The 24,892-nt window shown below is 53.5% G+C and overlaps 1 protein-coding gene across 2 annotated transcripts in view; it reads left to right on the top strand.

Annotated features, from left to right (window-relative positions):
* The window catches only part of STARD10 (StAR related lipid transfer domain containing 10), a 34,722-nt gene extending 10,217 nt beyond the window's left edge, over positions 1 to 24,505 (top strand). For both annotated transcript variants that reach the window (XM_059930861.1, XM_059930862.1), the window contains exons 2-7: positions 230 to 540; positions 20,352 to 20,499; positions 21,120 to 21,223; positions 21,870 to 21,987; positions 23,799 to 23,851; positions 24,085 to 24,505. In XM_059930861.1, the coding sequence (XP_059786844.1) occupies positions 230 to 540; positions 20,352 to 20,499; positions 21,120 to 21,223; positions 21,870 to 21,987; positions 23,799 to 23,851; positions 24,085 to 24,330 (980 nt within the window). In that variant the 3' untranslated portion in view covers positions 24,331 to 24,505. The remainder of the gene's footprint in view (positions 1 to 229; positions 541 to 20,351; positions 20,500 to 21,119; positions 21,224 to 21,869; positions 21,988 to 23,798; positions 23,852 to 24,084) is intronic.
* Positions 24,506 to 24,892: the final 387 nt, after the last annotated feature.

Genomic DNA, 24,892 nt, shown 5'->3' on the forward strand with positions numbered 1-24,892 from the left:
CCCGGGTCCCGACGGGCCCCCCCCCCGCACCCGATACGCAGCCCCCACTCCGGCCCCCAAACCGGAGGTCTGGGTCGCTCCTAGCGGAGGGGGAGGGGGGTGTACTGCTCTGTGCCGGCGGTGCGCGCTGGCCAGCCCCTGCCTGTCTCTAACTCTACCCGCCAGGACCCCGAACAGCCGCACCCGCGCCCCCAGCGCACTGACTCCGGTTCCCAAACCGGTCTTTCAGGTCCCTGGAAGGTGGCGTCAGCATCTGCAGCCGCGTCGACGTTGTTGGAGCTTCCGCGGAGGACCCAGGAGAGCCGGACTAGGACCAGGGCCCTGGGCTTCCCCATGGAGAAGTCAGCTGCCTCAACTGAGCTCCAGGGGCCTCGGCCAGTCCTGGGCCGCGACAGCGTCCAGGTGCCCGACGACCAGGACTTCCGCAGCTTCCGGTCAGAGTGTGAGGCCGAGGCGGGCTGGAACCTGACCTACAGCAAGGCCGGCGTGTCTGTGTGGGTGCAGGCTGTGGAGATGGATCGTACCCTGCACAAGATCAAGGTAGGGTTGCCCTGCAGCAGGTGTAGCCTGCACTGCACCCTTACTTCCTCTGACCAGGGAGTCTCCTGGTCCTCCCGCAGGGTTACAGACACCCGGTTGTACACCTCAGACTCTCCCGTGAGAAACCAGGAGGAGGCACAGTTTGCTGGCCCCATCTCACAGATGGGCCAACTGAGGCCTGGAGAGGGGGTGTGACTCACTCTGGCTCACTCAGCCAGAACCCAGGCTTCTGCACACCCCTGCCTGATCCGGGGAGGTGGGCTGCTGTCAGGCCTACCTAGGAGAATGGTCTCCCTCAGGGAGCCCTCTGCCCATGGAAGCCTTCACCATGTCCTGACTTGAGTCATCTGAGGAGGGAGACTGAGCCCTTCTCTCCTGAATTCCTGGTTCTCTCAGCCTAAGCTGTGTATCTTTCCCCACTTTCTGCACCCTTGGGTGCCAGGGACCTGATTCCTTCCTGTCTGATGCCCTGCTCTTCCCCCTTCCCTCCTGGCTGTTCCCTGAGTCTCTCCTGCAGGGACTCAGGATCCTGGCTGGCAGATCCTGAAAGCAGGACTTAGATGTCTCTGCCTTACACAGGGCCAGACTGGGGGTGGGCTGGGGGAGGAGAGGACCAGCAGATGCAGGGAAGATGTCGGCACATTCAGCCTCCCTCACAGCCATCAACCCCATTCCTCACAACCCCCTGATTTTCTTCTCTTTGCCAAGATAGGGCCAGCTTGGGGTTTGGGACCCCGTGAGCCCACCTACCCTGGGGAACTAGATGGGGAATAGGCTGGTGAAGACTCTGATTGGAGGCCTCGGTAGCTTCCTCCAACACAACACATCTGGCATTGCTGTGAGTGCCACTTTTCAAGGGGGCAGGTCTCCCTTTAGTGGAGTCCTGGTAGTAGACTGTACCCTTCCCTTTCTCTTGCCTCACCCTTCCTGCTGTCCTTCTCGAACATGTGGAGGAGTGTATTCCTGTGGTGGAGGGGGGCAGAGGTGGAAGCAGGACACTGAACTCAGAGGGCACTCCTGCCCTCCCTCTACTTCAGCCCCTCTTGCCTGGGACCTGCTCTTGGATTTGGATTTAGCTCTGGCATCATGGCCTCATACCAGGGCCAGAGATGTCTGACCTTCCCTCTCTGACCCTGTGCCTTTCTGCCTCACTTTGTCTTAGTCATTTAGACCTTTGTCCATCTGTTCCCGTGTGGTCTTCTGGCTCACCCATTCTGTCTTCCCTTCTCCCTTCTATAACTCTCTGTCTGCACCCTGGCTATCTGACTGTCTCCTTCTCTCTGGGTTTCCATGTGTGTCTCCCCTCCTGGGACTCTCTACCCAGGCCTGAGGACCCTGGGCTGGGGCCTTCCCAGAGGCCTGACCTGTGTCTGAGCCTGAGGAGCAGGGAAGGGAAGGGCAGCTGGTATGTTCCAGCTTAGTGCTCTCTGAGGACAGGGACAGGTCCTATCCTTCTTTGCGTCCTCAGCCTCCAACACAGACAGAGCAGGGATGTTGGTTGAATGAAGGATGGAAGGAAGGAAGGAACGAAGGAACAAACTGAATAAAACGTGAGCAAAGTTTTTGTGAGAACAAGGTTGTTCTCCTGACTGTGACCTAGGAAAGGCTCAAGGCTGGGCTGTGCAGTGGGGTGGGGAAGTGTAATTTCCCCACCGAGCTGGCTCTCCAGAAGGAAGAGAAGGGGAAAGTCTGAACTGAGACCAGTACTCCCACCCTCTGTGTCAACAGGGCGGAGCTGCCTCCTCCATCTGGCTTGGTTAATGAATAAACCCAGCCTAGTCCAGGACTGGAGTTGGCAGGTCCGGGGTCCGGAGTGCCACAACGGACCACTTGTGGCCAGATCAGATTTGTCAGGTGTTCTTCCTTGGGAGTGGAGGGGACTTGGAAAAACGGGGGTATTGTGGGCTTGTGGTCAGGGCATACACCTGACCTTCCTTCCCTCTCAGACTGAGCAGAGGTTGGAGGTGCCTTTACAACTCCAGTTTCATACTCACCCCTCACTGGGGTGCAAGTATGGACACCGAGGTCCAGAGAGGAACAGGGGCCAGCCCAGGCTCACACAGCCAAGTCCCAGCAGAGCCAGACTTGGCACCCGGACCTTTAGCCTACCGGCCTAGTTCTCTCTGTTGTGCTCGCCACAGTGGAGGGGGACTGGGGCCAGGAGGTGAGCAGAGCTGGGGCCTAAGGAGGAGGCTGGGGCCTTGGTTACGGGCATCCCGAGATCTCTGATCCCCTCAGCACAGCCAGATGGAGCTGTGGGGGACAGGCAGAGGTCTCTGAGCTCCCCATCCCCAAGATTCCAAGAATCCATTTCTGGTAAGAGCCCCTGCTCTGAGCCAAGCGTTTCTCTTCATGGTCTAATTTACCCTCAGGCCAGTCCTGGGCAGCAGTAGGCTTGTCTCCATGCTACAAACAAAGAAACTGAGGCTGAGAGAGGTGATGTCACTTGCCTAAGGTCATATCAGCTGAGGCAGGAGTGGAACCCAGGCCAGCCTGGCTCCAGAGTCCCTGCCTCTCTCATCTTGGGCTCACATCTTAGTCAGCATTCTGGCATTTGACCCCTTCAATAACTCTTTGAAGGACGTGGTGTTTTCATCATCCCATTTTTGTTTGATAAATGAGAAAGCTGAGGCCCAGAAAGGGGAGTGGCTTGTCAAGGTCCCACAGCAGGTCTGAAGCCAGAGTCCCCAGGGATGATTGGGTCACTCCGGGAGGCTGCGACTCAACCACAGGTATTTGTTGAGCTCCCCCCTCCCCACAGCCTGTTCTGGGCCTGCCCTCTGAGCTGGAGAAGCCAGCTGCCTCCTGTACATGCCCTGTGTGCATGATCCCAGGTTGGGGGAGCAGGTCCACCTATCTGCCTACCTGATTGATTTCCTCTACCTCACTCCCTTTCCCCCAGACTTATCTTCTCCCTGCTCCTGTGTCCAGAGGTTCCTGGAAGACACTGTGGCTCTGGCCCAGCATTTGGAGCCAGGACAAAGGGACAGGGCTGCTGGAGGCCACCTCTTCCCTTTCCCTCCCTCCTGGCCTCCGGCCTGGTCTGGTCCCAAGCCTGCACTGTGCTCCGGGCACTGGAGAGGAGGCAGATACCACCTCCTGAGAGGTCAGGCTTCGTCCCAAAGGCAGACGCTGAACATGGATCCTGGGTCCAAGGCAGAGGGCAGTTTGGAACCTGAATACAGGTCTCTCAATGCCCAGGCCAGGCTTCCCCACAGCTCCTGTAGCAGTAGAGAAATGGGAAACCAGGGGGTCTGTCATTTATTCAAGCAGGGCCAGCTGGGGAAGAGGCTGAGGTCCAGTCCTGGCTATGGTATTCTTTTGCTGTGTTTGTGACTGTGGGCACATCCCTGCCCTCTCTGGGTTATGTCTCCATCTGTGCCTCCTGGCTCCAAGGGGCTCTCCTGGCTCCAAGGGGCTCTCCTGGCTCCAAGGGCCTCTAAACTCAATGCCTGGGCTGGGGCCCATGGAGAGGGATGAAGCACAGGGGACAGAAAGCAGGAGATGACACGGCCTGCCCAGCCCTGCCCTGGATGCTCACGTGCTCGGGCTCTCTGATGCTGCTGTGTACCTAGCCACCTGAGAGGTAGAGGAGACCTGGCCCCTGTCCTCAGAGGTGTCCAGACCTTGGTGGAGAGAAGACTGACAATTCCAGGTGACCCCCCTGCCCACTGCATGAGGCAGGTGTCCACAGGCAGACCACAGAGGCAGGAGTGGGCCCGGTGGGTAGGGGCCTTGAGGGGCTTGACGGTTGAAGCAGGGGTGCGAGGTCTCCTGGGGGAGTGCAGCTGAGAACCTGAGGTTCCTCTTGCCACAGGAAGCTGGGTGGTGGGGACCTATCTCCTCTGACTTCCTGTCCTACGACTCCTCCTCTTCCCCTTTGGAGAAAGCTTCAGTGACCCCTCCCTGACCTGTCTCACTGTCCACCTGCTTCCACACCACAGGCCCCCTGAGTTCCAAGCTCTTAAGCCAGTGCTCCGGCCTGTCCCCTCTCAGCACCTCATTCTCTCCCCCTGTAAAATTTGGGATCATCTCAGGGATCTCCAAGGGCCCTTCTCACTCTTAATGGTCCATGGGACTCAAAAGGGTCATGGGGAAGGTGGGGACAGTTGCAGGGCCAGGTGTTTTCTTCATGTTGTCCCACTGAGTCTTCACAACTGTCCTGTGGCATAAGTCTTATGAACTCCATTGAACAGATGTGAAAGCTGAGGTTCAGGGCAAGAATTCACTTGTGCAGTCAAACAGCTAGGAGGTAGCCGAGGCAGGATCAGAGCCCAGGTCCTTGAGACTCCAAGGCCAAGATCTCTTCACTCCCTTGGGCCTGCTTATTAGCATCATTGGGCCCTTCCGTCTCCTGGACCCTGTGGCTCAGAACCTACCCCTGTCTTCTGCCTTCGGTCTCCCTGTACTGTGCCATTGTGGGAGGGCACCCTGGAGTGGTCCCAGTTGAGCAAGAGCCCAGTCCTTACTGTGTGACCTTGGGGGGGTCACTTCACCTTTACGAGTCAGTCTTCTTATCTGTGGTGGCAGAGGCAGGAGTTAATTGGGTTTTAGGTGTTTGGATTCAGTGAGTTCAGGTTCAGGCTGGGCCTCTGTCGCCTCTGGGGCTCAGTTTCCCTGTCTCTACAGGAAGTTGCTGGGCAGGTGGTTTGTAGAGGCTGTCCTGGCCTTAGGCCATGGTAAAGGCTTCTACATTGCTGGACACAGAGTAAGGACGGAGAGCTAAGGCCATGACAGTCTGTGCCATCTGAGAGGTCCCTAGATGGGGCTCCTGAATCCAGGCTGAGGCCCTGAGACCCCTGTCCTGCATGGCTATAGCTCTGACTTGGTGTGAGGGCAGCTGGAGGAAGTAGTCCAGAGCTGTCCTCAGGGGACAGGCTCCCAGAGAGCATGCCCCAGGGAGTCAGGGTCTGGACCTTCAGGTGGGGGAAATCAGAGAAAGGAAAGGTCAGAGGTGGCTGGAGGCTTTAGGGAAGTCTTTCTGGAGATGCCTGGGTTGGCCTGAGGCCATAGGGGGAGAGCACAGGGTCCAGAGTCCTGGGCATGTGACCTTGGGCAGATTGCTGCCCCTGCCTAGGCTTTAGCTTCCTCATCTGTCACATGTGAATAGTAGTGCTGCCCTGCCTGTCTTTGGGCACTTCATTCAGGTTGGGGACAAAGAAGGAAATCAAGCGAACCCTGCCCTCAAGGAGCTCCCAGTTGGATGCTGGGACAGACACTTATCACAGGAGCTGCAGAGACCCAGAGCAGGCCTCTGAATCAGCCTTGGGGGCCAGAGAAGGCTTCACAGAGGAGGAATTCTCAGGTGACCTGTTTGGAATTGGGTAGAGAATGAGGAGTACAAGTTTGACAGCATTGGGAGCATTTCATACAGAGGAACAGCTGTGTAAAGACCCAGAGGCAGGAAACAGGGCAGTGCATTAGGAGAGCTGCAGGTGGTTCATTGTGGGGCTTGGAACTCAGGGGGCTGGAGGTGATTAGACAGCTAGACCAAGGCTCTAGGATTTGGGTCCTGGAGGTTCTAGGGTACCAAGGGAGGGTTTTAGACAAGGTAGGTGGTAGGAGGAAGATGCTGCTGTATTTGTCTGGACAGACATGCCAAGGCCTGCACTAAAGCAGGGACTGTGGGGAATGGAGCAAGGGATTGCATCCAGAAAGATTTAGGAGGCATAAGGGATGGGACATGGTGGTTACAGCATAAGTCTTGTGCAGGCTGGGATGTAAGATAGTATGGATGTGCAGCCCCCTGGGGGCAAGGAACTGGTGGGATGGGTGCTTTCAGTCAGTGTCCATCCACGCTGGGGCTAGAAGAGCCCTCAGCCCCCAGGCTGGCTCTGTTCCTCCATGACCAGCTCCCCAGGCTCTGGCTTTTAAACTTTAACGAGCCCCAGCTCAGTTTCCAGCCGAGAGTCTTTAAAGTTTCAGGAGATGAGAGAAAGGAGGCAGTCCTGGAGACAGATGGGTTTTCTTTCTTCCCCTGTGTCTCCATGCCTGGCTGGGCCACCTGGAGCCAGGGCTGCGGGTGCCATGACCCCGGAGGCGTGGTGCTCTTTAGGGATCTGGGACCTTAGCTGGGCCGCTCCAGTCTGTTCGTGAGGGGCCAGCGGCCACCGAGATAGATGGGAATTAAAACTCTATTCCCACCCTGCCCCCTTACCTTTACCCCTGACCTGGGCAGGTGAGCATCCACCCTCCCCCCCCAGCAACAGGTGAGAGGAAAGGTGCTTAGACCATGCATTGGTCTCGAGGTGTCTCTGTCCCTCCCTGTGCCTCACTTCAGGCATGCTTGGTCTGGCCTCAACGCTCCAGGACCCCTGGAGCTGTAGAAACACAGGCAGTGGAAGAAAGTATCAGGTCCAGAACTTAGTGGTGGGTCCCACACCAAATACAGACTCCTGTCACCTGTCATTAAAGAGAGGCTGGGCAGGTGGCACTGGGCAGCTGGAGCTGTTCTCTGGGGCTTTAGCATAATAATTGCCTCCCTGCCTCTCAGCCTGGCTCCCTGAAGGCAGCTACTTGCTACCTCTGACCTCTCTCTAGAATTCTTATGTCTTGGGGCAGTTGAACAATGCCTGCAAGTTTACCTCCCTCCCCTTCCCCTCCACCATGCAATGGGAAGTACAGGTAAATACTGCCTTTGGTCTCCTCTGCATTGTCTGGGCCATGTAATCTCATCCTTTGAGTTCCCTGTCACAACCTGCATCTAACCTTGGTTTCCTGAGAAATCCCTCTACCATCTCCTTGATGCCTCCTCCTTGTTTTTGGACCCTTCTAGATTGCCTGGGACCTTGTACTAGACCAGGGAAGTGATGAGTCTTAAGGCAGAGGCCTGACAGCCAGAGGGGATGGAGTTCCCTTGTGTGTCTCCAACATTCATTCATTCAACACATATTTATTGTTCACATACTGTATCCCAAGTATATCCAGGAATTTAGTGGCAAACCAGACAGATCAGACCCTGCTGTCATGAGTTTACATCCTGAGGGGGAGACAAGCAAAATAGAAGCAAATAACTAAATAAGATACCAGATGGTTGTTGTGTGTTATGAGGGCAGGATAATGTGATGGGAATTGTCTGGCCTTCTATGTTTGGGCCTTCTGTGTGTGGAGGTGGATTGTATGTGCCTGTGTGTGTGATCTGGTCCTTAGTTGGGTAGATTGTGAGCCCCTCAGGGGCAGGGCACCTGACAAAGGTCATTAAATCCATATTGAATGTGTTTGTGTGTGTGTGTGTGTGTACACGTGCCTAAGGTTGGGTGTATGTGCCTCTGAGTGTGAGACTCTGTGTGTGTTTCTGTGTCTGGCATTACTTTGTGTGTGTGAGTCACACCCCCTCACTGCAGCAGAGTTGTCTCTGATCCAATTATGTCTCCTCAGCTGTCTCCCAGTGGCTTCCGCCCCCCAGCTCAGCTCTGGCTCTGCCTCGGTTTTCCCCTCCCTGCTTCCCTGCAGCCTCCTGTCTTTGCCTCTGGGCCTGTCTCTGGGTCTTAGAGTCTCCCCTTGGGGTGTGTTTTCTATCCCTGTCTCTAATGGTTACTGCCTCTGCCTTTACGTCTCTACTTGTCCTGTTTCCTCCTTTTTTTTAATCTGTCCTGGTTATTTATTCGTTCAACAAACCTCTTCTCGTGTCTCCCACCCACTCTGCCAGCCACTGTGCTGGTGCTGGGGACCTGGAGATGGATCAGACCTGGGCCCTGCTCTTAAGGCCTAGTGGGGTGACTGATGGAGATGGTGACAGCCCTTCGTGAGGACTCAGGTCGAGGGAGACGTGGCTGACAGCGTGGTGGGGGCAGTGGCGTCTGGGTGGGACCTGTGGGGCCCATCAGGAGTCAGGTGGCAGGCTGAGAAGGTCTTGGTGGGTGCGGACTAAGGGTGAGGAAGGAGAGGAGGCAGAGCCAGAGTTGGGAGGACGTTTTGGTTAGGATTTGATCTTGAAGGCAGAGGCAGCAGAGGCTTTCAAGCTGGGCAATACCATCATCACTGGGTTTTATTTTTTATTTATTTTCTTATTGTATTTTATTTTGTTGCACCACACAGCTTGTGGGATCTTAGTTCCTTGACCAGGGATCGAACCTGGGCCGGCAGGAGTGAAAGCTCAGAGTCCTAACCACTGGACTGCCAGGGAATTCCCAGCACTGGGTTTTAGAAAGCTCCCTGGCCCCAGGTGGCAGATCGGCCTGGGAGCCAGGGGACCAGTGACGAGGCTGTGGCTGCACCGGTCCAAGCAAGGATGGTGAGGCCTGCCTGGGTCTGGCGAAGAGGAGCTGTTGGGAAGGTCATGGCCAAGCAGGATCCCAGGTTCCAGGCACAGGCGGGGAGCAGAGGGGAGTGGGCATTGGGGTTGGATAATCCAACAGTAGTGGATATGGTGAGGGTGAGCCTATGGGCTGTCCAGGGGGTGATGCCCAGGAGGCTGTTGAAAATGCAGTCTGGAGCTTGCTAGAGAGCTTTGGGGGCATGAGGCCACTGTTAGCGCCTGAAGTCCTGGGAAGTGTTTATCCAATTTGTCTTTGTCTGCTTGTCTCTGTGTCAGCCATGGCCCCTGTCTTGTCTCACTGATCTCCCCGACCCCTTTCTTTTCTTGCAGGCCCACCCACGCTCTGCTCTTTCTCAGGTCTCCCTCCTCTGTCTGGCTCCCCACCTCCGCCAGGGCTGGAGCAGAGTGGTGGGAGCTCCAGACCAGGAGGTCAGCTTCCAAGAGATCAGAGCAGGATGGTCCTCAGCTGCAGAGGCCTGGGGGGTGGGGGTGGGGGTCCAGGGAGGCTGCTGGAGACTAGGTAGGGGGAGGGGAAGGGGATGGAGGCACAGTAGGGATGAGTCACTCAGCCCTGCGTGGAGAGCAGCAGAGGGGCCTAGCTTGGTCTGCCTGAGCAGACTCTGGGAGCTGTGTCTAGGGGAGACATGGCAGTACCTCCGCCTACCACTGGTCTCAGGAGGGCCGCACTTTAGGAGAGAAGATGGGTTGAGGTTATCTGGTGCCAGATCCCCTTCCCTTCAGAAGAGGCTGTCTAGTCATTTTACAGGTGAGAACTCTGAGGCTGAAGGTGGGGGAAGGAGAGCCTGTGACGGGCCCACACCAAACCTGCTCTCTGTGTCCTTCCAGCGCCCCTTACTCCAGGCAGAGCTGCCCCAGCAGCCCCAGCCCCTAGCGTGGACCCTCCAGGGATAGTCCTCATCTGGCCAAGTGCTGGCCCACCTGGGATTCCTTGAGTCCTTGACAGAGCAGAGCCTTGTTCTTAGGGAACAGCTTCAGGGGTGGACTTTGGGTTGACACTGGGTTCCAGGATGGTTCTTCCCTTCACTTTTCTCAGCCACCATTTACAAATGAGCATAATCTTCCCTCCTCACGGGTAGTTGAGAGGATGGAATTAGGAGAATTTGCAAGGCCCTAGTGCAGAGCCTGGCACAGAGCTGGCACGCTCTTAACGTTTGCTGAATGGATGAATGAACGAACAGTCTGAGGTACCCAGGGGACAGCTCCATTTCCTCCTGCGTCCATCCTTGTTCACTGGGGTTACCTCATGGAACTGCATGAGCCTTCTCCTTCCCCCAGCCGGTCCAGGCCATTTCCAGTCCCCTCCAGCACCTCTGCCCAGCCTCTTTCCCCTCCTTACATCTGGGTGCCATCTGCTATTCTATTCATCCTGTAGGACTCTGCTTAGGTGTGCCCCTCCCTGTACCTGCGTCCCCCTGCTTCCTTCTGTCCCTGCCGTGAGCCCCCAGGATTTTCACGCCTGTGTCCCAGCTGAGGGTGGAAGGACCCTGAGCCCCCTCAGGCTTTACTCTCAGCATGGCTACACCACACAGAGCATTTCCAGGCAATTCAGCATCAGCCTGGGCAGCCTCAGGCCCATCTCAGCAGAGTCCAGGCTCCCAGGTCCAGGGCACAAGGACCTCGGGATTCTGGACAACACACTTAACCTAGAAAAAAAAAAGTATGGTTTCTTTATCTTATATAAACTCTGTTGTACCAACAGTAACGAGAATCCAAAAATGATAAATTAATCCCCCAGAGCCTCAATTCCTGAGTTAAACTTCCCCTGGTTCCTTCCAGCTCTCATTCAAGGGTGTAGGTAATTTATGTACAGTTGAGACCATGGCACAGATGCAAGTTTGTGTCCTCTTTTGTTCATTTAACATTGCATCTGTGGAAATTTCTCATATTGCTACAGAATCATTAATTCAGGAACATTTCTGGCAGCTGCTCCCTGCCAGGCCTCTTCTGGGTTCTGAGGGGCCCCTGCCCCTGCCCTGAGGGAGACCACAGTCCTCAGTAGCTGGGCAGTGATCTTCAAGGTGAGGTATCATTCTTAACTCAACCAGGCCCTGTTGGTGGTGGTGTTCCAGGTTGTCCCCCAGTATATTTTGCTAATTACAAATGCAATAATACAGTCATGAATATTGTAACAGAACTTTTTTTCTTATTTTGTATTTTTTTTCTGAGTATAAATTTCTGGTCCTGGAGTTCCAGGACCTGAGTTGAAAGATACATTTTTATGATTTTTAGAATATTTGCCAAATTACTTTTCAGAATAGTGCAACCAGTTTTTGCTGTCACTAACTGGGTAACAGTTTTACCATATGCTCACAAGCAGTGGTTATTTTATATACTTTTGCTATTTACTAAATGTAAATTGATACTTCAGGACAGATTGAATTTACTTTTCTTTATCAGAATTATTAAAGATCTTACAGAAAATCCCAGAATCTCCCTTCACCTGTCTCTGCCCCTGCCCCTTATACTCCATTTTATGAGGATGATGGCAGAAGTAGTAATCAGCCTCAAGTGCCACAGAGAGTTTTACAAGCGTCCAGGAGGTTTTCACAACGACCCTTCCTTCTGACCTCCACAAAGCACTGAGGGCCACCAGGCATGGCCCCAGCACTCTAAAAGTCAGAGAAGCTCACACGGGCATGGCCTCTTTGCTGACTCACCTGTCCCTCCTTCCATTCAGGCAGCATTTCTTTACTAGACCATGCCAGGCACTGGGGATGCCAAGACAAGCAAGGGGCCAGGATGAATCGATGCATCGCAGTGTGTGCTGATGAAGGGAGGCGGTGGGGTGGAGGAGGAGGCCCCAGATCAACCTGCAGAAGTTAGGGACACGGTAGGCGGCCTGGTCAGGACACAGCCAGGCTGAAGTTTGAGGGCAAAATAGCAAAGAACCAGCAAGGGGAGGTCCTGGGAAAGCAGGACTTATTAGATCTCTCTCCTCCTACACACCCCCACCTCTGCTTCCCCTGATGCCCTGTGTCAGTGCCCTTGAGCTGCTCTTGAGATTTGGCGGGGACATGGGGGGAAGGTCTTAAGGGTCTCCATTCTGGGGACCCCAGAAACCCAGAGGCAAGGGCAGGTGCTCTAGCAGCTTGGCTAGATGATGGCCGTGTGGGGCCTTTAGGAGGGGCAGTGGAGGGCCCTGAAGCCAGCAAGCAGGTGGTGCACAGCCCTGGGAGGAGGACTTGGAGCAAACAGGGCAGAGGGGCCACTGGAGCTGAGCCTTTCATGTGCTGTGTGCCCTGGGTCAGTGTCTGTATCTTTTAACACCTGGACTGACATGGTGAGGGCAGTGCCTGGTTGTGGGTTGTGAGGGTGGAGCCTGTGGACTTGTGCAGGGCCCTGGTATAAGAGGGCCACGCACCCCCTCCCTGTCCATCCACCCTGTGGCAGGATCTGGGGCATTTTTGTTGTTTTAAACTTTGTTCCTTGACCCTTTATATCCTGCCCTTTGGTGTTAGCAGGAAAGTGCTCCCCTCGGCAGGGCCTGAGAAGTCAGGGAAAATTGCCGGGGCCTAGGGCTGGAGAAGGGCAGCTGCTGCTGGGGGCTTTCTGTACAAGTCTCATTTAATCCTCACAGCTCTACTCCAAGGGGAGGATTATCCCTGTTTGACAGATGAAGATATTGGGATTCAGAACTGAAGTCCTTTGCCCAAGCCAAGGCCACACAGGCAGGAAGCGGCAGGACAGAGGCCTATCTGGCCAGACAGCCTGGAATTGCTGCGAGTGTGAGCTTGTGGGGCAATGCGATGGCCCAAGTCTTCTCAGAGGAGACTTCCAGGTGCAGAGCTCCAGTGCTGAGCTTTGGAAAAGCACAGCCTTGCCTTTAAGCCCAGGGAGGGCTGAGGATAGAGTCGGGAATTTTGTTCAGAGGAGGAATCTCTGAGCTTCGCCTGCCTGGTCAGCAAGCCTTTCTGAATCCAGTGAGCTCTGCGTAATAACCATCAATTACGGCTTCCCTGGTGGCGCAGTGGTTAAGAATTTGCCTGCCAATGCAGGGGACACGGGTTCAAGCCCTCGTCCAGGAAGATCCCACATGCCACAGAGCAACTAAGCCCGTGTGCCACAACTACTGAGCCTGTGCTCTAGAGCCCACGAGCCACAACTACTGAGCCCACGTGCCACAACTGCTGAAGCCTGCGCGCCTAGAGCCCGTGCTCCACAACAAGAGAGGCCACTGCAGTGAGAAGCCTGTGCACCACAACAAAGAGTAGCCCCCTCTCGCCTCAACTAGAGGAAGCCCGCACGCAGCAACGAAGACCCAACGCAGCCAAAAATAAAATAAATTAAAAATTAAAAGAAAATAATAACCATCAATTAACTAAGGCAGTCTCCAGTTGCCAGCGTGTTTGTTTTAGCTGGGCCAGTCCTGCCCCTTGATGAAGGGAGCAGAAAGTCCTGACACTTTGGAGTCAGGCACACCCAGGCTCTGGTTCGCTCCACCTCTGTTAGCTTTGTGGCCTTGGTTAATCATTTTACCTCTCTGGGCCTCACTTTCTGCATCTGTAAAATGGGGGTGATGATATCCATCAGGGTGTTGAGGGGGTAAGAGACAATATTTGCACAGGATGCAGCTTGGCGCCCTTGACAGCTGGCAGAGGTGGTTTGACCTAAACTTCAGCCGCTGGGGGGTCCGTGGTCCAGGTGCTACTGTCTCCTTTGTGGGATGATGAATTAGTGATTTGGAGCACATGGCAATGGTTATTGAGGTGGTAGCTATTGTTTGGGGCTATGATTGATTTGATAGCTAGTGCTCCACCCTGGTCAGGAGTGCTTTCTCTGTTTTAAATACGGTTCTTTTGGGAAAGGGTGATTTGCTTAATAGTTATTCCTTTAACAAAACTGCTAAAATGCAATGTGGTGAGAAGTCAGCACAGCCTGAGGCATGTTTCAGAGCCCAGATGGACCCCTTACCCTTCTCTGGGCCTCAGTTTCCCCAGTGGTGACCTGAAGAGTAGAGGTGGAAGAGATCATCTCCTGGGTCCCTAGGACTTTGGGATAATCCATGTGCCCCATATATCCCACGGGCAAGGATATTGGAGACCTGCTGTGTTAAGGTCTTGGCATGTGGGCCAGACTTGGATCCATCTGTCCGTGTCTCAGTTTGCTTGTTACTGCCCTGGCCATTGGCCCTCAAAGCCACACCACAGCCCCATGGACATGACCTGACTTCTTTTCCTGTCTCAGGTCAGCCATCTCCCTGGGTCCTGGGAGATACTTCAGCCCCTTCCCCTACCACTTCCCTCTTCTTGTGGAGATTCCTCTTTCTCTAATACTGAGCACTGGGAAGGCATCTCCCAAAGAAGCACGGGGCAAGGGGTGGGAGAGAGGAGGAGGGTAGAGTGAGACACCGCTAGGGCACTGACCCTGCTCTGTACTTATTTATTTAAGCCTCCAGGCTTTTGCACCCCCCAGTCTCTCTGCCTGAAATGCCCTCTCTCCCCTTTCAGCAATTCAACTTCTTTTAGGTTCAGTTGCCCTCTGATCCCACAGTTCCCATGCCCACCCCCCCAACCCAGCTCATTCTCTAGTGAGATTTTATGTCCCCATCTCTCCCACTGCGCACTTGATGGGCCCTCTTTAGGGCAGGGCCCAAGTCTGGTTCACTTCTCAGTTCCCTGCTGCCCAGTTGCAGCCCTTGCACACAGCCGACTCCGGGCAGTAGTGAATGGATGGATGGAAGGGCAGGGCCAGGTGAGGCAAGAGAGGCGCCTGGGGCCCAGAATGTAAGGAGGCACATGCAAACACAACCTGGTCCTAGCCCTGTGGAAGGGTGCGTGGCTGCTTGTGGAAGCCTGCTTAAGTAATAACAGCTACTGTTTTGGGGGTATCTATGTGCCAGGCATATTGCATACATTATCTCATTTAATTTAATCACAACGTCCCCATGAGATAGGTACTTTTTTAAATTTTTAATTTATTTATTTATTTTTGGCTGCATTGGGCCTTCATTGCTGCGTGCAGGCTTTCTCTAGTTGTGGTGAGCAGGGGCTACTCTTCATTGTGGTACGCGGGCTTCTCACTGCGGTGGCTTCTCTTGTTGTGGAGCAGGGCTCTAGGCACACAGGCTTCAGTAGTTGTAGCACACGGGCTCAGTAGTTGTGGCGCATGGGCTTAGTTGCTCCGCGGCATGTGGGATCTTCCTGGACCAGGGCTTGAACCCGTGTCCCCTGAATTGGTAGGCAGATTCTTAACCATTGCGCCACCAGGGAAGCCCTGAGATAGGTACTTTTATTATCCCCATTTTTCACATGAGGAAATAAAGACTCAGGTGAGTTAAATCTTGTGCCTAAGGGGAGGAACTGGAATTGGAACCTGGGATTGCCAGACTCAAAGCCTGCAGGAGTCACCCCTGATGGCCTTCCTTGCTTGTCCATTCCCTTCCAACCATGGCTCTATGGGGTTCTGGGCAATCCCAGTTCTCTACCTCATGGGGTTTGGAGAGAGTGGAGTGTAGGGGGTACACAGTCTAATTTCTCTGGTGTCACCTGCTCCCTCTGGGCCTCAGTTTTCTCAGCTGTAAAATGGCTGCATGTGAGACTTCCTGCTGTAAACCAGGCCTTAAGGGCTTTGCAGCCAAGCATGGCCTGCTCCTTGGCTGAGCAACCCCGGCACTGCCTCCCATTCAGTTCTGGTTTCCAGGAGGAGCGCCCAAGTGGCCAGCCAAAGTGAGTGACTTGCACAGGGCCCAATGGCTGTGGATTCTGGTCACAGCCCCGCCCACCAGGTGCTCTCCAGTGACTCACCTCTACCCCTACTCGTCCCTCCAGAAGCCTCTTAGAATTACCTTGCCCATGTGGCGGCTGCAGCTGCTCACAGGAACAATGCTGGATGTAATTTACCCCTCTTGGCTCATGCGCACAGCCTCCTGGGGGCTGTGGAAAGAGCCGGGCCCAAAGCCAGACTGGCCACCTGGACCGCCTTGGTTTCCTCACCTGCAGCGCTGCCTCCACAGCCTGAGTTCTCCCCTTCCCAGCAGGTCCCACAGCTGACCTTCCTCCCCAAGAGCCTGCCGTGAGCTTGGGAACCCTTTGAAGTTTCCTTCTTTATCTTAAAGATAAAATGTTACACAGAGTTTATGCTCAACTCAGTGCCTGGTCTGTCTTGTGGCTCTGCGTGCTCCTCCCACTGCCTGCTGTCTCAGAGGGAGGCCCCTGGTCCTGAAGCCACAGAAGTCCAGAGGGAGAAGAGGCAGTCTGGGCAGCGTAGGCCTTTCTCAGTGTGCACCCAGCCGTGGGTGCAGCTTGCCCTGGGAGCACCAAGGCTGGCCTGAGGGAAGAGGAATCCCCAGGTTGGATCCTAACCTACAAAGCATAATTCTGTTGTCACTACTCCTTCATACAGTCACTGTCTGGAATAACACGTTGGAGGACTTGCAAAGCCAAACCAGCTTCCATACTTGGATTTAGAGAAGTTCTGGTTTCCTCAGAAGCCACACTTGAGTGCTCCTTCATGGTTAAGAGTATTGGAAGATCCGGTTTTGAAGTTCTGCTGCTTTCTTGCCTTATGATTTGGACAGGTTGCTTCCTCTCCTGAGCCTCAGCTTTCTGTTTTGCAGCACAGCTCACCGGGGGGTGAAGAGTGAGTGTGTGTGTTGAATGTCAGGTGCAACACCCAGACCTCAGTGTCGCTGCACAGTGGAAGTTTGTCTGTATGCTCCTGATGATGCCAGATCTGGCCTCTGCCGTCTTTCCATCCCATCCTTCTCATCACTTTGTTCAATCACTCATTTATTCATTCACTCATGTTTCATTAGTCTTTCTCAGTCTGATATAGTTCCTGAGTCTTTCCTTGACTTTCATGACCCTGACACTTAGAGGCCAGATATTTTGTAAAAGTCCCTCATTTTGGGTTTGTCTGATATTCCTTATGATTAGATTTAGATCATGCATCTTTGGCAGAAATATCACATAAGTGGTACCTGTATTCTTTTCATTGCATCCTATCAGGAAACATCCAGTTGTAACTTGTCCTATCACTAATGATGTTCACTTTGATCACTTGATTAAGGTGGTATCTGCCAGGCAATGTGAAGTTACTGATTTGATGGGAAGGTACTTTGAAACTATATAAATACCCTATTCCTCATTAAACATTAAATTTATTTATTTATTCATACCTGTATATACTTTGGTTTCCTATTTTATTCAGTGGAATATAATCTGTTACTATCATTATTTATTTTAATACATGAGTTGGCCCAGCTTTAGCCCATGGTAGGGGACCAGCTGTCCTGTTTGCCTGGGACTGAGGGATTTCCCGGGATACGGACTTCCAGTGCTAAACTGGCAAACCCTGATGAGTTGGTCATGGAACCAGCAGGAGCCCTTCACACTGGCTCCTGTGTCTGCTGGGCAAGGTCCCTATCACTCTGTAAGTACGTTGTCCTTACTTTCTGGCACAGTGAGATGTTCCAGGTACATCTTATACTTACTCCGACTTAGCCCTGGAATTATGCATTTCTCCAAGAAGACCTGGAAGCAAGACCTTTGAGTATTAGGCTGCAGCACACCATGGGCACTGGAGCAGATGGAACTCATTCAGCTTCCCTACAGGCCACACTGTTCTCTCTGCCAGGGCCACTTGCTAGATGCCTACCTTCCATGCTGAGCTTCTCCATGAAGACTGATTCCCCACATGCCTCACCGCACACGGCTGACCACTTCCTCTGTGCCCCATTGGGCAGTTTGGGCACCTCCCCATTTCCAAGTTGGTCTCCTCTCTCAACTGGAAGCCTCTGAAGGACAGGCCTCAGATTCATCTCTGACTCTTCTGTGCTCTGCACAGAGCTGAAGCTGATTAAATGACTGGATCTAGTCATACCACCTGGTGGAGCAGAAAAGCAGAGGGCAGGGAGGGAGGATGACACACAATGAGTTTTTGCAGGCTGGAGCTGTCCTTGAACTTTGGTTTTCTTAACTAAAATGGGGCTAATCCCTCAGAGTGTTGCTGTAGGAATAAAATGTGGTAATGTGTAGAAAGCCCTTAGGATAGTGCTTGTGGTGAGCACACCTCTCAGTATCTCTGGGAAACTTTTTTTTTTTTTGCTGCGCTGGGTCTTTGTTGCTGTGCGCAGTATTTCTCTAGTTGTGGCGAGCGGGGGCCACTCCTTGCTGTGGTGCGCAGGCTTCTCACTGCGGTGGCTTCTCTTGTTGCGGAGCACCGGCTCTAGGCGTGCGGGCTTCAGTAGTTGTGGCACGTGGGCTCAGTAGTTTTGGCTCGCGGGCTCTAGAGCGCAGGCTCAGTAGTTGTGGCACACGGGCTTAGTTGCTCCACGGCATGTGGGATCTTCCCGGACCAGGGCTCGAACCCGTGTCCCCTGCATTGGCAGGCGGATTCTTAACCACTGCACCACCAAGGAAGCCCCTGGGAAACATTTTTATTTAATTTTTTTTCATTATTGCAGAAGCAGTACTATATATTTTAGAAAATTAGAAATACAGACAGCAAAAAGAAAATAAAGCTATTATATGTTCATCATTTATAGATTGCCACTGTTAACACCTTAGTGATTGTGCTTCCCAGGCCTTTTCTGTGCATATATTTTTCCCCCAAAATGAGATTATATCATGCATTCCATTTTGTAACTTGCTTTTCTTCAGGCAGCAATCTCCACCATTTTGTTTCAGTAAATTTTCAGCACATCTAACTAACACTCAGATCATATTCATATTTCTCCTATTGTCCCAAATATGTCCTTATAGCTGTTGTGTCCAAGCCAGTATGTAATCCAGGACCACGCTTTCTATCTGGTTATTTGTCCTATAAGTCTTAGTCTAGCCTAGTTCCTTCCTTATGACATTGACCTGTAGAAGAGACTGGACTAGTAGCCCTGCAGAATGTCTCACCATCTGGCTTTGTCTTGTATTCTTATGGTGACACTTAACTTGTTCCTCTGTCCATTGTATTTTCTGTTGAGTGAAGCATATCCAGGGCTTGAGGAGTTCACTTGTGCCTAGAATACCCAATGGGTAGTGTCCTTCCTGTGTCCTCTCATCACCATTAGTGGTGCCAGGGCCTAACCCAAGATTAGGGGGAAGGTGATGTGACCCCTCCCTCATATGGTTGCATGTATTTACCTTTTAGTAGAAAGTAATGTGTGGTTCCCTTGGCACCGTCTGAACACCCAGTTCTGGGAAACCTTTTTTTTTTTTTTTTTAGTATTTATTTATTTATTTATTTATGGCTGAGTTGGGTCTTCGTTTCTGTGCGAGGGCTTTCTCCAGTTGCAGCAAGCGGGGGCCACTCTTCATCGCGGTGCGCGGGCCTCTCTTGTTGCGGAGCACAGGCTCCAGACGCGCAGGCTCAGTAGTTGGGGCTCACGGGCCTAGTTGCTCCGCGGCATGTGGGATCTTCCCAGACCAGGGCTCGAACCCATGTCCCCTGCATTAGCAGGCAGATTCTCAACCACTGCACCACCAGGGAAGCCCCCTGGGAAACCTTTTTAAACTACACAATAGAACTTGTCCATTTGCTGAGGGGAACTTGATCCTGGGGTTTGGGCTTTCGGGTGAAAAAAAAATCATAGAACAAGGATATGGACTGAGTTTCATCTTGCTGAGTGTAAATCTAGTAAAACCTGGTTCTGTTTTTATTTGCTTTCCAGACACGTGATCTAGGTTAAATCCCAGCTTTGTTGCTTACCAGCTGAGTGACCATGGGCAAGTTCCTTAACCTCTCTGAGCCTTAAGTTCCTCTTTGGATTTCTTGTCTGGTAGAGTTATTGTGGGGGTTAAATAAAAAACAAAAAGTGTCCTCCGCTCTTTTCTCCCCTAGATGGAAAGCTCTTTGAGAACAAGGCTGATAAATAATAAGAAATCCAAAGATGTTTGTTGGGGGAATTCCCTGCAGTCCAGTGGTTAGGACTCCTGTGCTTCCACTGAAGGGGGCATGGGTTAGATCCCTGATCGGTGAACTAAGATCCCACATGCTGCATGGCGTGGCCAAAAACAAAACAAAACAAAACCCAAAACCAAACCAAACCAAACCAAACAAAAAACAAAGATGTTTGTTGGATGGCGGAAAAAAGAAAAAAAGGGCAAATGGTGATAAGTACCAGGTGATAAGTACCATGGAGGAAAGACATCATCCATTTAGGCATTTGTTTGTTCATTCATGCTTTCATTTCATTTAACATGTACTCATACCAGGCTCTGTACTGAATCGACTGAACCTCTGCCCATGAAGTTCAGGGACCTGGAGGGCACAGATAAAGAGATTCAGTGTATGGCAGTCCAGAAAGTTGGCTGGGTAATTCAGGAAGACTTCCTAGAGGAGACTGGGATGAATGGGGAGGTTTGGTGGGGGCTGAGATGGGGGAGATAGTCTCTGGATGCAGGGGCTTTTTCCTGGCACAGGTGGCTTCTGGGAGGGCTGGACAGGGCTCATGGCAAGAGGTGAGCCCTTGCTGGCTTCAGAGGTCACTGTTCCTCCTTGTCCTCCTTCTCCTCCTCCCTCCTTGCCTGTCTGCCCTCCCATCCCCTAACCAGGACTTTGAGCCCTGTGTGACCCTGACAACCCATGTGTCTGTCTGCAGTGCCGGATGGAGTGCCGTGATGTGCCAGCAGAGACGCTCTACGACGTCCTACATGACATTGAATACCGAAAGAAGTGGGACAGCAATGTCATTGAAACTTTTGACATTGCCCGCTTGACAGTCAACGCTGACGTGGGCTATTATTCTTGTGAGCAGACGCGAGCACGCCGATCCCAGCCCCCTCCACCTCCATCCAGGCCTCCAGCCCAGCCTCCTCCTCCCACCTTCCATCCTTGGGGTCACTCCCATGGCCAGGCTGCTCAGAGACCTGAGTGCAGAGATGTAGGGCTGCCCTCCCTGAATCCCTATCCACTCCCAGACACTTGAGCACACATACATGTGCACTCACAAACACATATGTACTCCCATGTTCAAGTATACACATTCCACACAAACACACATGCACAGTCATGTACAAAACCCACAGCCACATGCCACCTACTCACAGTCACATTTCATGGACACACTCACAGTAATACCATTGTTTTCTCATACACTCACATTCACATATACAAACAGATCAGGCCAGCAAGGTAAGGGCTGTGTGAGGTTGTGAGGAGCAGGGATGGCTGGATACAGGAGGGGAAAGGGTTCTGTTCTGTCTCTTTGCTAGTTCCAGAAACTAGGTCTGGTGGTGGTGGTGGGGGTACCTGTTTGGACCAGGGGGAGCTGGCAGTTAACCAGGCATCCCTATGTCTCTGGGCTTTGCCACACCCTTTCAGTCAGGCAGGCCAGTGGTCTGGCTGAACTGTCCCTTGTCCTCTACAGGGAGGTGCCCAAAGCCCCTGAAGAATCGTGATGTCATCACCCTCCGCTCCTGGCTTCCCATGGGCACTGATTACATCATTATGAACTACTCAGTCAAACATCCTGTGAGTCAACCTGCCTTCCCTGCTGGGTGGGCAGGGGAAGGTACCAGGTAGGGCTGGGCCAGCAGGCCTAGCCCAGGGAGAGGACCCTGGCTGCTACCAGGACTTTTCTGTGACTTCAGGCCAGGCATGAAGCCTTCTGTCCCTGTTTCCTTCCTATACAGTGAGAATAATGGTTCCTGTCTTCCTGCTGGGGCTTTCAAGCAGATGAGAGGGCGGTGTGGGCCATCACTGTGGACAAGTGGGTGGGATGGACTGGCTGGGAAAGGGGGAGCAAGAGGTGAGAGGGAGGGTCCTCTGACCCTCCCTGAGTCTGGGTCTCCATGGCAGGCAGGACAGGCAGGTGCAGCTGGCTTGGCAAGGGTGTGTGTGTGTGTGCGTGTGTGCGTGTGTGTGCACGCTCATGCACGCCCATGTGTTTGCTCATGAACCCTGACCCCAGACTTGGGTCTTTCTGGAGGGAAACAGGGGAAGCTTAAGAGGGGCAAGGATGACTCCTGACTCCTCCCTTTTTCCTCACCCCAATATCAGGCCTGGCCTGGAGTGGATGCCAGGGGATGTAAACCAACTGTGTGTGTTAAGTGTACTTACAAAGACACCTTCTTTTCCCACACCTTGAGTCTCACCTCCCTGTGCCTTCCATTCCCAGAAATACCCACCTCGGAAAGACTTGGTCCGAGCTGTGTCCATCCAGACGGGCTATCTCATCCAGAGCACGGGGCCCAAGAGCTGCGTCATCACCTACCTGGCTCAGGTGGACCCCAAAGGTGAGGGCTTGGCCCTGGAAGCCCATCATGGGATCCTTCCTTATACCGCAGGGCATGGGGCTTGATCTACTTGATCTACTGGGATCCAGAAGGGCCTCTGTTAGGAGGTGTTTTGTATTTTGGGGCATCTGCGCCCACAACATTCTTTGAACCAAAGTTTGAGACTTTACAGTTGTTTGAAAAGCAAGGGCCAAGGTGGTATAGCCACTGCTCCATGACGAAGCTTATAGCTGTCTTCCTGGACTCCCACTCCCCCATGCTCTGACTTGCTCCCTGCTCACTGGCTGCTCCCACTCTGTCTTGTTGGCTTCTATCCTGGAGGTCTGGGTTTCCTAGGCCCCAGTCCTTTTTCCCTTGGCGGGGCTCAGCTACTCCCCAGGCTTCTGTGGCTAGGTTGACCACATGTCTCTCTTTGCTGAGATCCAGATCCCTGTGGCCATTGGCCTCTTGGACATGTCCCTCAGGGTGTCTCTTAGGACCTGAGGCTCCCTGTGTCCAATGCTGAACTTACTGTCTCCCCTCCTAACTTGCCCCTTCTCCTAAGTCTCTTCCCTCTAGTCACTCATGCCAAAAACCTGGTGGTTGTCTGGGGTCCCCTCTTCTCAGCTCCCAAATCTAGTCACTAATTATTATTGATTTTACCTCCTAAATAGCTCCTGAATCTGTCATTTCTTTCCATACTCAGTGACCTTGTCTGTCCATACAGCTACCAGAGGGATTTCTCCAAAGGACTTATTTCCTTGTGACTCTCTTCTGCTAAAGTCCTTTTGTGACTTTCCATTGCCCTCAGAGTAAAGTCCAAGCCCCCTCCCCGGGATTCCCAGTCCCTCCTCATAGCTTACACCTTCCTACCTATCTAAGCAGCCCTTTCCCTCGGCCTAGAAACACCTCTCTGCCCTTACTCATCCCTCCAGGGCTGCTTCACCACCTCTATCCCTGATACCCAGAGGAGTCGCTGGCTCCCTGCCCTGTGGACCCATCCCCCTCTAACAGAGTACTTGGCATACTGTTGGGGCCCCCCAGACAGTGAGTTCCTCTCTCGGTCCCCAGGGCTGGTCCAGGGTGGGTATCACTGAGTGAATGTGGAGTGAGTGAAGGAATGGATGAATGACTAGAGGAGGGGTAAGCCTTGAGCATCTTTGCCTGGGTATGCCCCCAGCACCACTGAGGGCCCACGGGCCCAGGCCCAGAGCTCCCCAGCACCTCACTGAGTGAGTTTATTGTGTGTCAGAGGCAGAGCAGACACTTGGGAATCAGACAGGGTGTAGAGCTGGGCTGTGGATTCTAGGTCAGGCCAGGCTGGAGTGCTTAGCCAAGAGGTCTATGTAGCAGCTAGGCTTCCTGGGCCAGGGGGCTTGGAAGGACAGGCAGAGCAGCGGATGAGCACCAGGGCCGTTCAAGGTAGAGGGACTGGGTATGAGAAAAGGGAGGTCAGTGTGAGTAGAGGGGAGGCAGCAGGTGAGAGCTCGACTGGCCAGGATTTCAACTCAGGTGTTGCCTGTGGTCACCTAGGACCCTGTGGTTTTCTTTTGTGTAGCCCTTGGGCTCAGCAGCGGGCAGAGGCAGGGGGTGGTGGAGGTGGGGGGTTAACAGATGAGCCTGAGGACCATGGTCTGAGGTAGAAAGAGGGGGTGAAGATGATGAAGTCTTATAAGGCTTGCCTCACAGCGCCCCCTCCCTAAGGAGAAGAGCGTGTCCTCCCTGGAAGCCCCAGGCTGGAGTGAGGGGGCTGGTATGTGTGTTTGTGGGGGGCTGGTTCCCTGAGGTTGCTGCTTCCCTTTTCTCCTCACTACCCATTCCTGCCCTCATAGGCTCCTTACCCAAGTGGGTGGTGAATAAATCTTCTCAGTTCCTGGCTCCCAAGGTGAGTGGCCTTGGGACTTTGCGGGTGTGGAGTTTGAGGGAGAGGGTTCCAGGATGAGGGGGTGGAGTCGGGGGGGGGGAGCTAAGGCTGAGGGGCGGAGTTATGAAAACTGGATCAAGAGTCAGGATCCTGGGAGATGCGGACTGAGCCGCTGGAGGGCGCAGGAGGGGATGTGGTGAAGACATAGTCCGCTCCCCGCTCACCCCTTACTCGGCGGTGCGGCGGCTCCGCAGGCCATGAAGAAGATGTACAAGGCGTGCGTCAAATACCCTGAGTGGAAGCAGAAGCATCAACCGCACTACAAGCCGTGGCTACACCCAGAGCAGAGCCCGTTGCCGAGCCTGGCGCTGTCGGAGCTGTCTGTGCAGCACGCGGACTCGCTGGAGAACATCGACGAGAGTGCGGTGGCAGAGAGCCGGGAGGAGCGCATGGGCAGCGCGGGCGGCGAGGGCAGTGATGACGACACTTCTCTCACCTGAGCACAGCACCACGGCAGGGACCAAGACAAGACGGGGCGGAGCCCAGGGGTGGCGGATCCTCCCGCGCTTTCTCCCCTCCCCAACTCCTTGCGCCTCCTGGGGACGCTGGGCTCCGGCCCAGGCTGGCGCTGCGGCGTGGCTGGACACAACCCCAATAAACGGTCCCACAGACTCAGCCGGCTCATCACTGTGCCTGCTTCCCACTTGCTCAGGGCACAGGCGCCGCCCTCGGTCCCTCTATTCTACAGTTCATTTTGTTAATTTTATTATTGATCACCTGGACTTTGCTCCTTTAGATATCCCCTCATTCCCGATGTGTAGCTCGGAACACACCCCCTCCTGTCCCTGGTGTGTTCATTATCCTTGCATCCATTCATTAGTTCACTTTTCATCCATCCACCTGTCCTTATTGTGTGTTCATTAGGCCATTCACTGCAGGCTATTTGGCTACCTTTCACTGCTCTAAAAGAAGGAGCAGGTCTGGCCAGAGGCCCGGGGTCAGGGGTCAGAGAGTGGGGTTCTATTGTAAGACCTTCAGCCTAAGGCCCCCTGGGTCCAACCT

Source organism: Balaenoptera ricei, chromosome 8, assembly GCF_028023285.1.
Source record: "Balaenoptera ricei isolate mBalRic1 chromosome 8, mBalRic1.hap2, whole genome shotgun sequence".
NCBI lineage: Eukaryota > Metazoa > Chordata > Mammalia > Artiodactyla > Balaenopteridae > Balaenoptera > Balaenoptera ricei.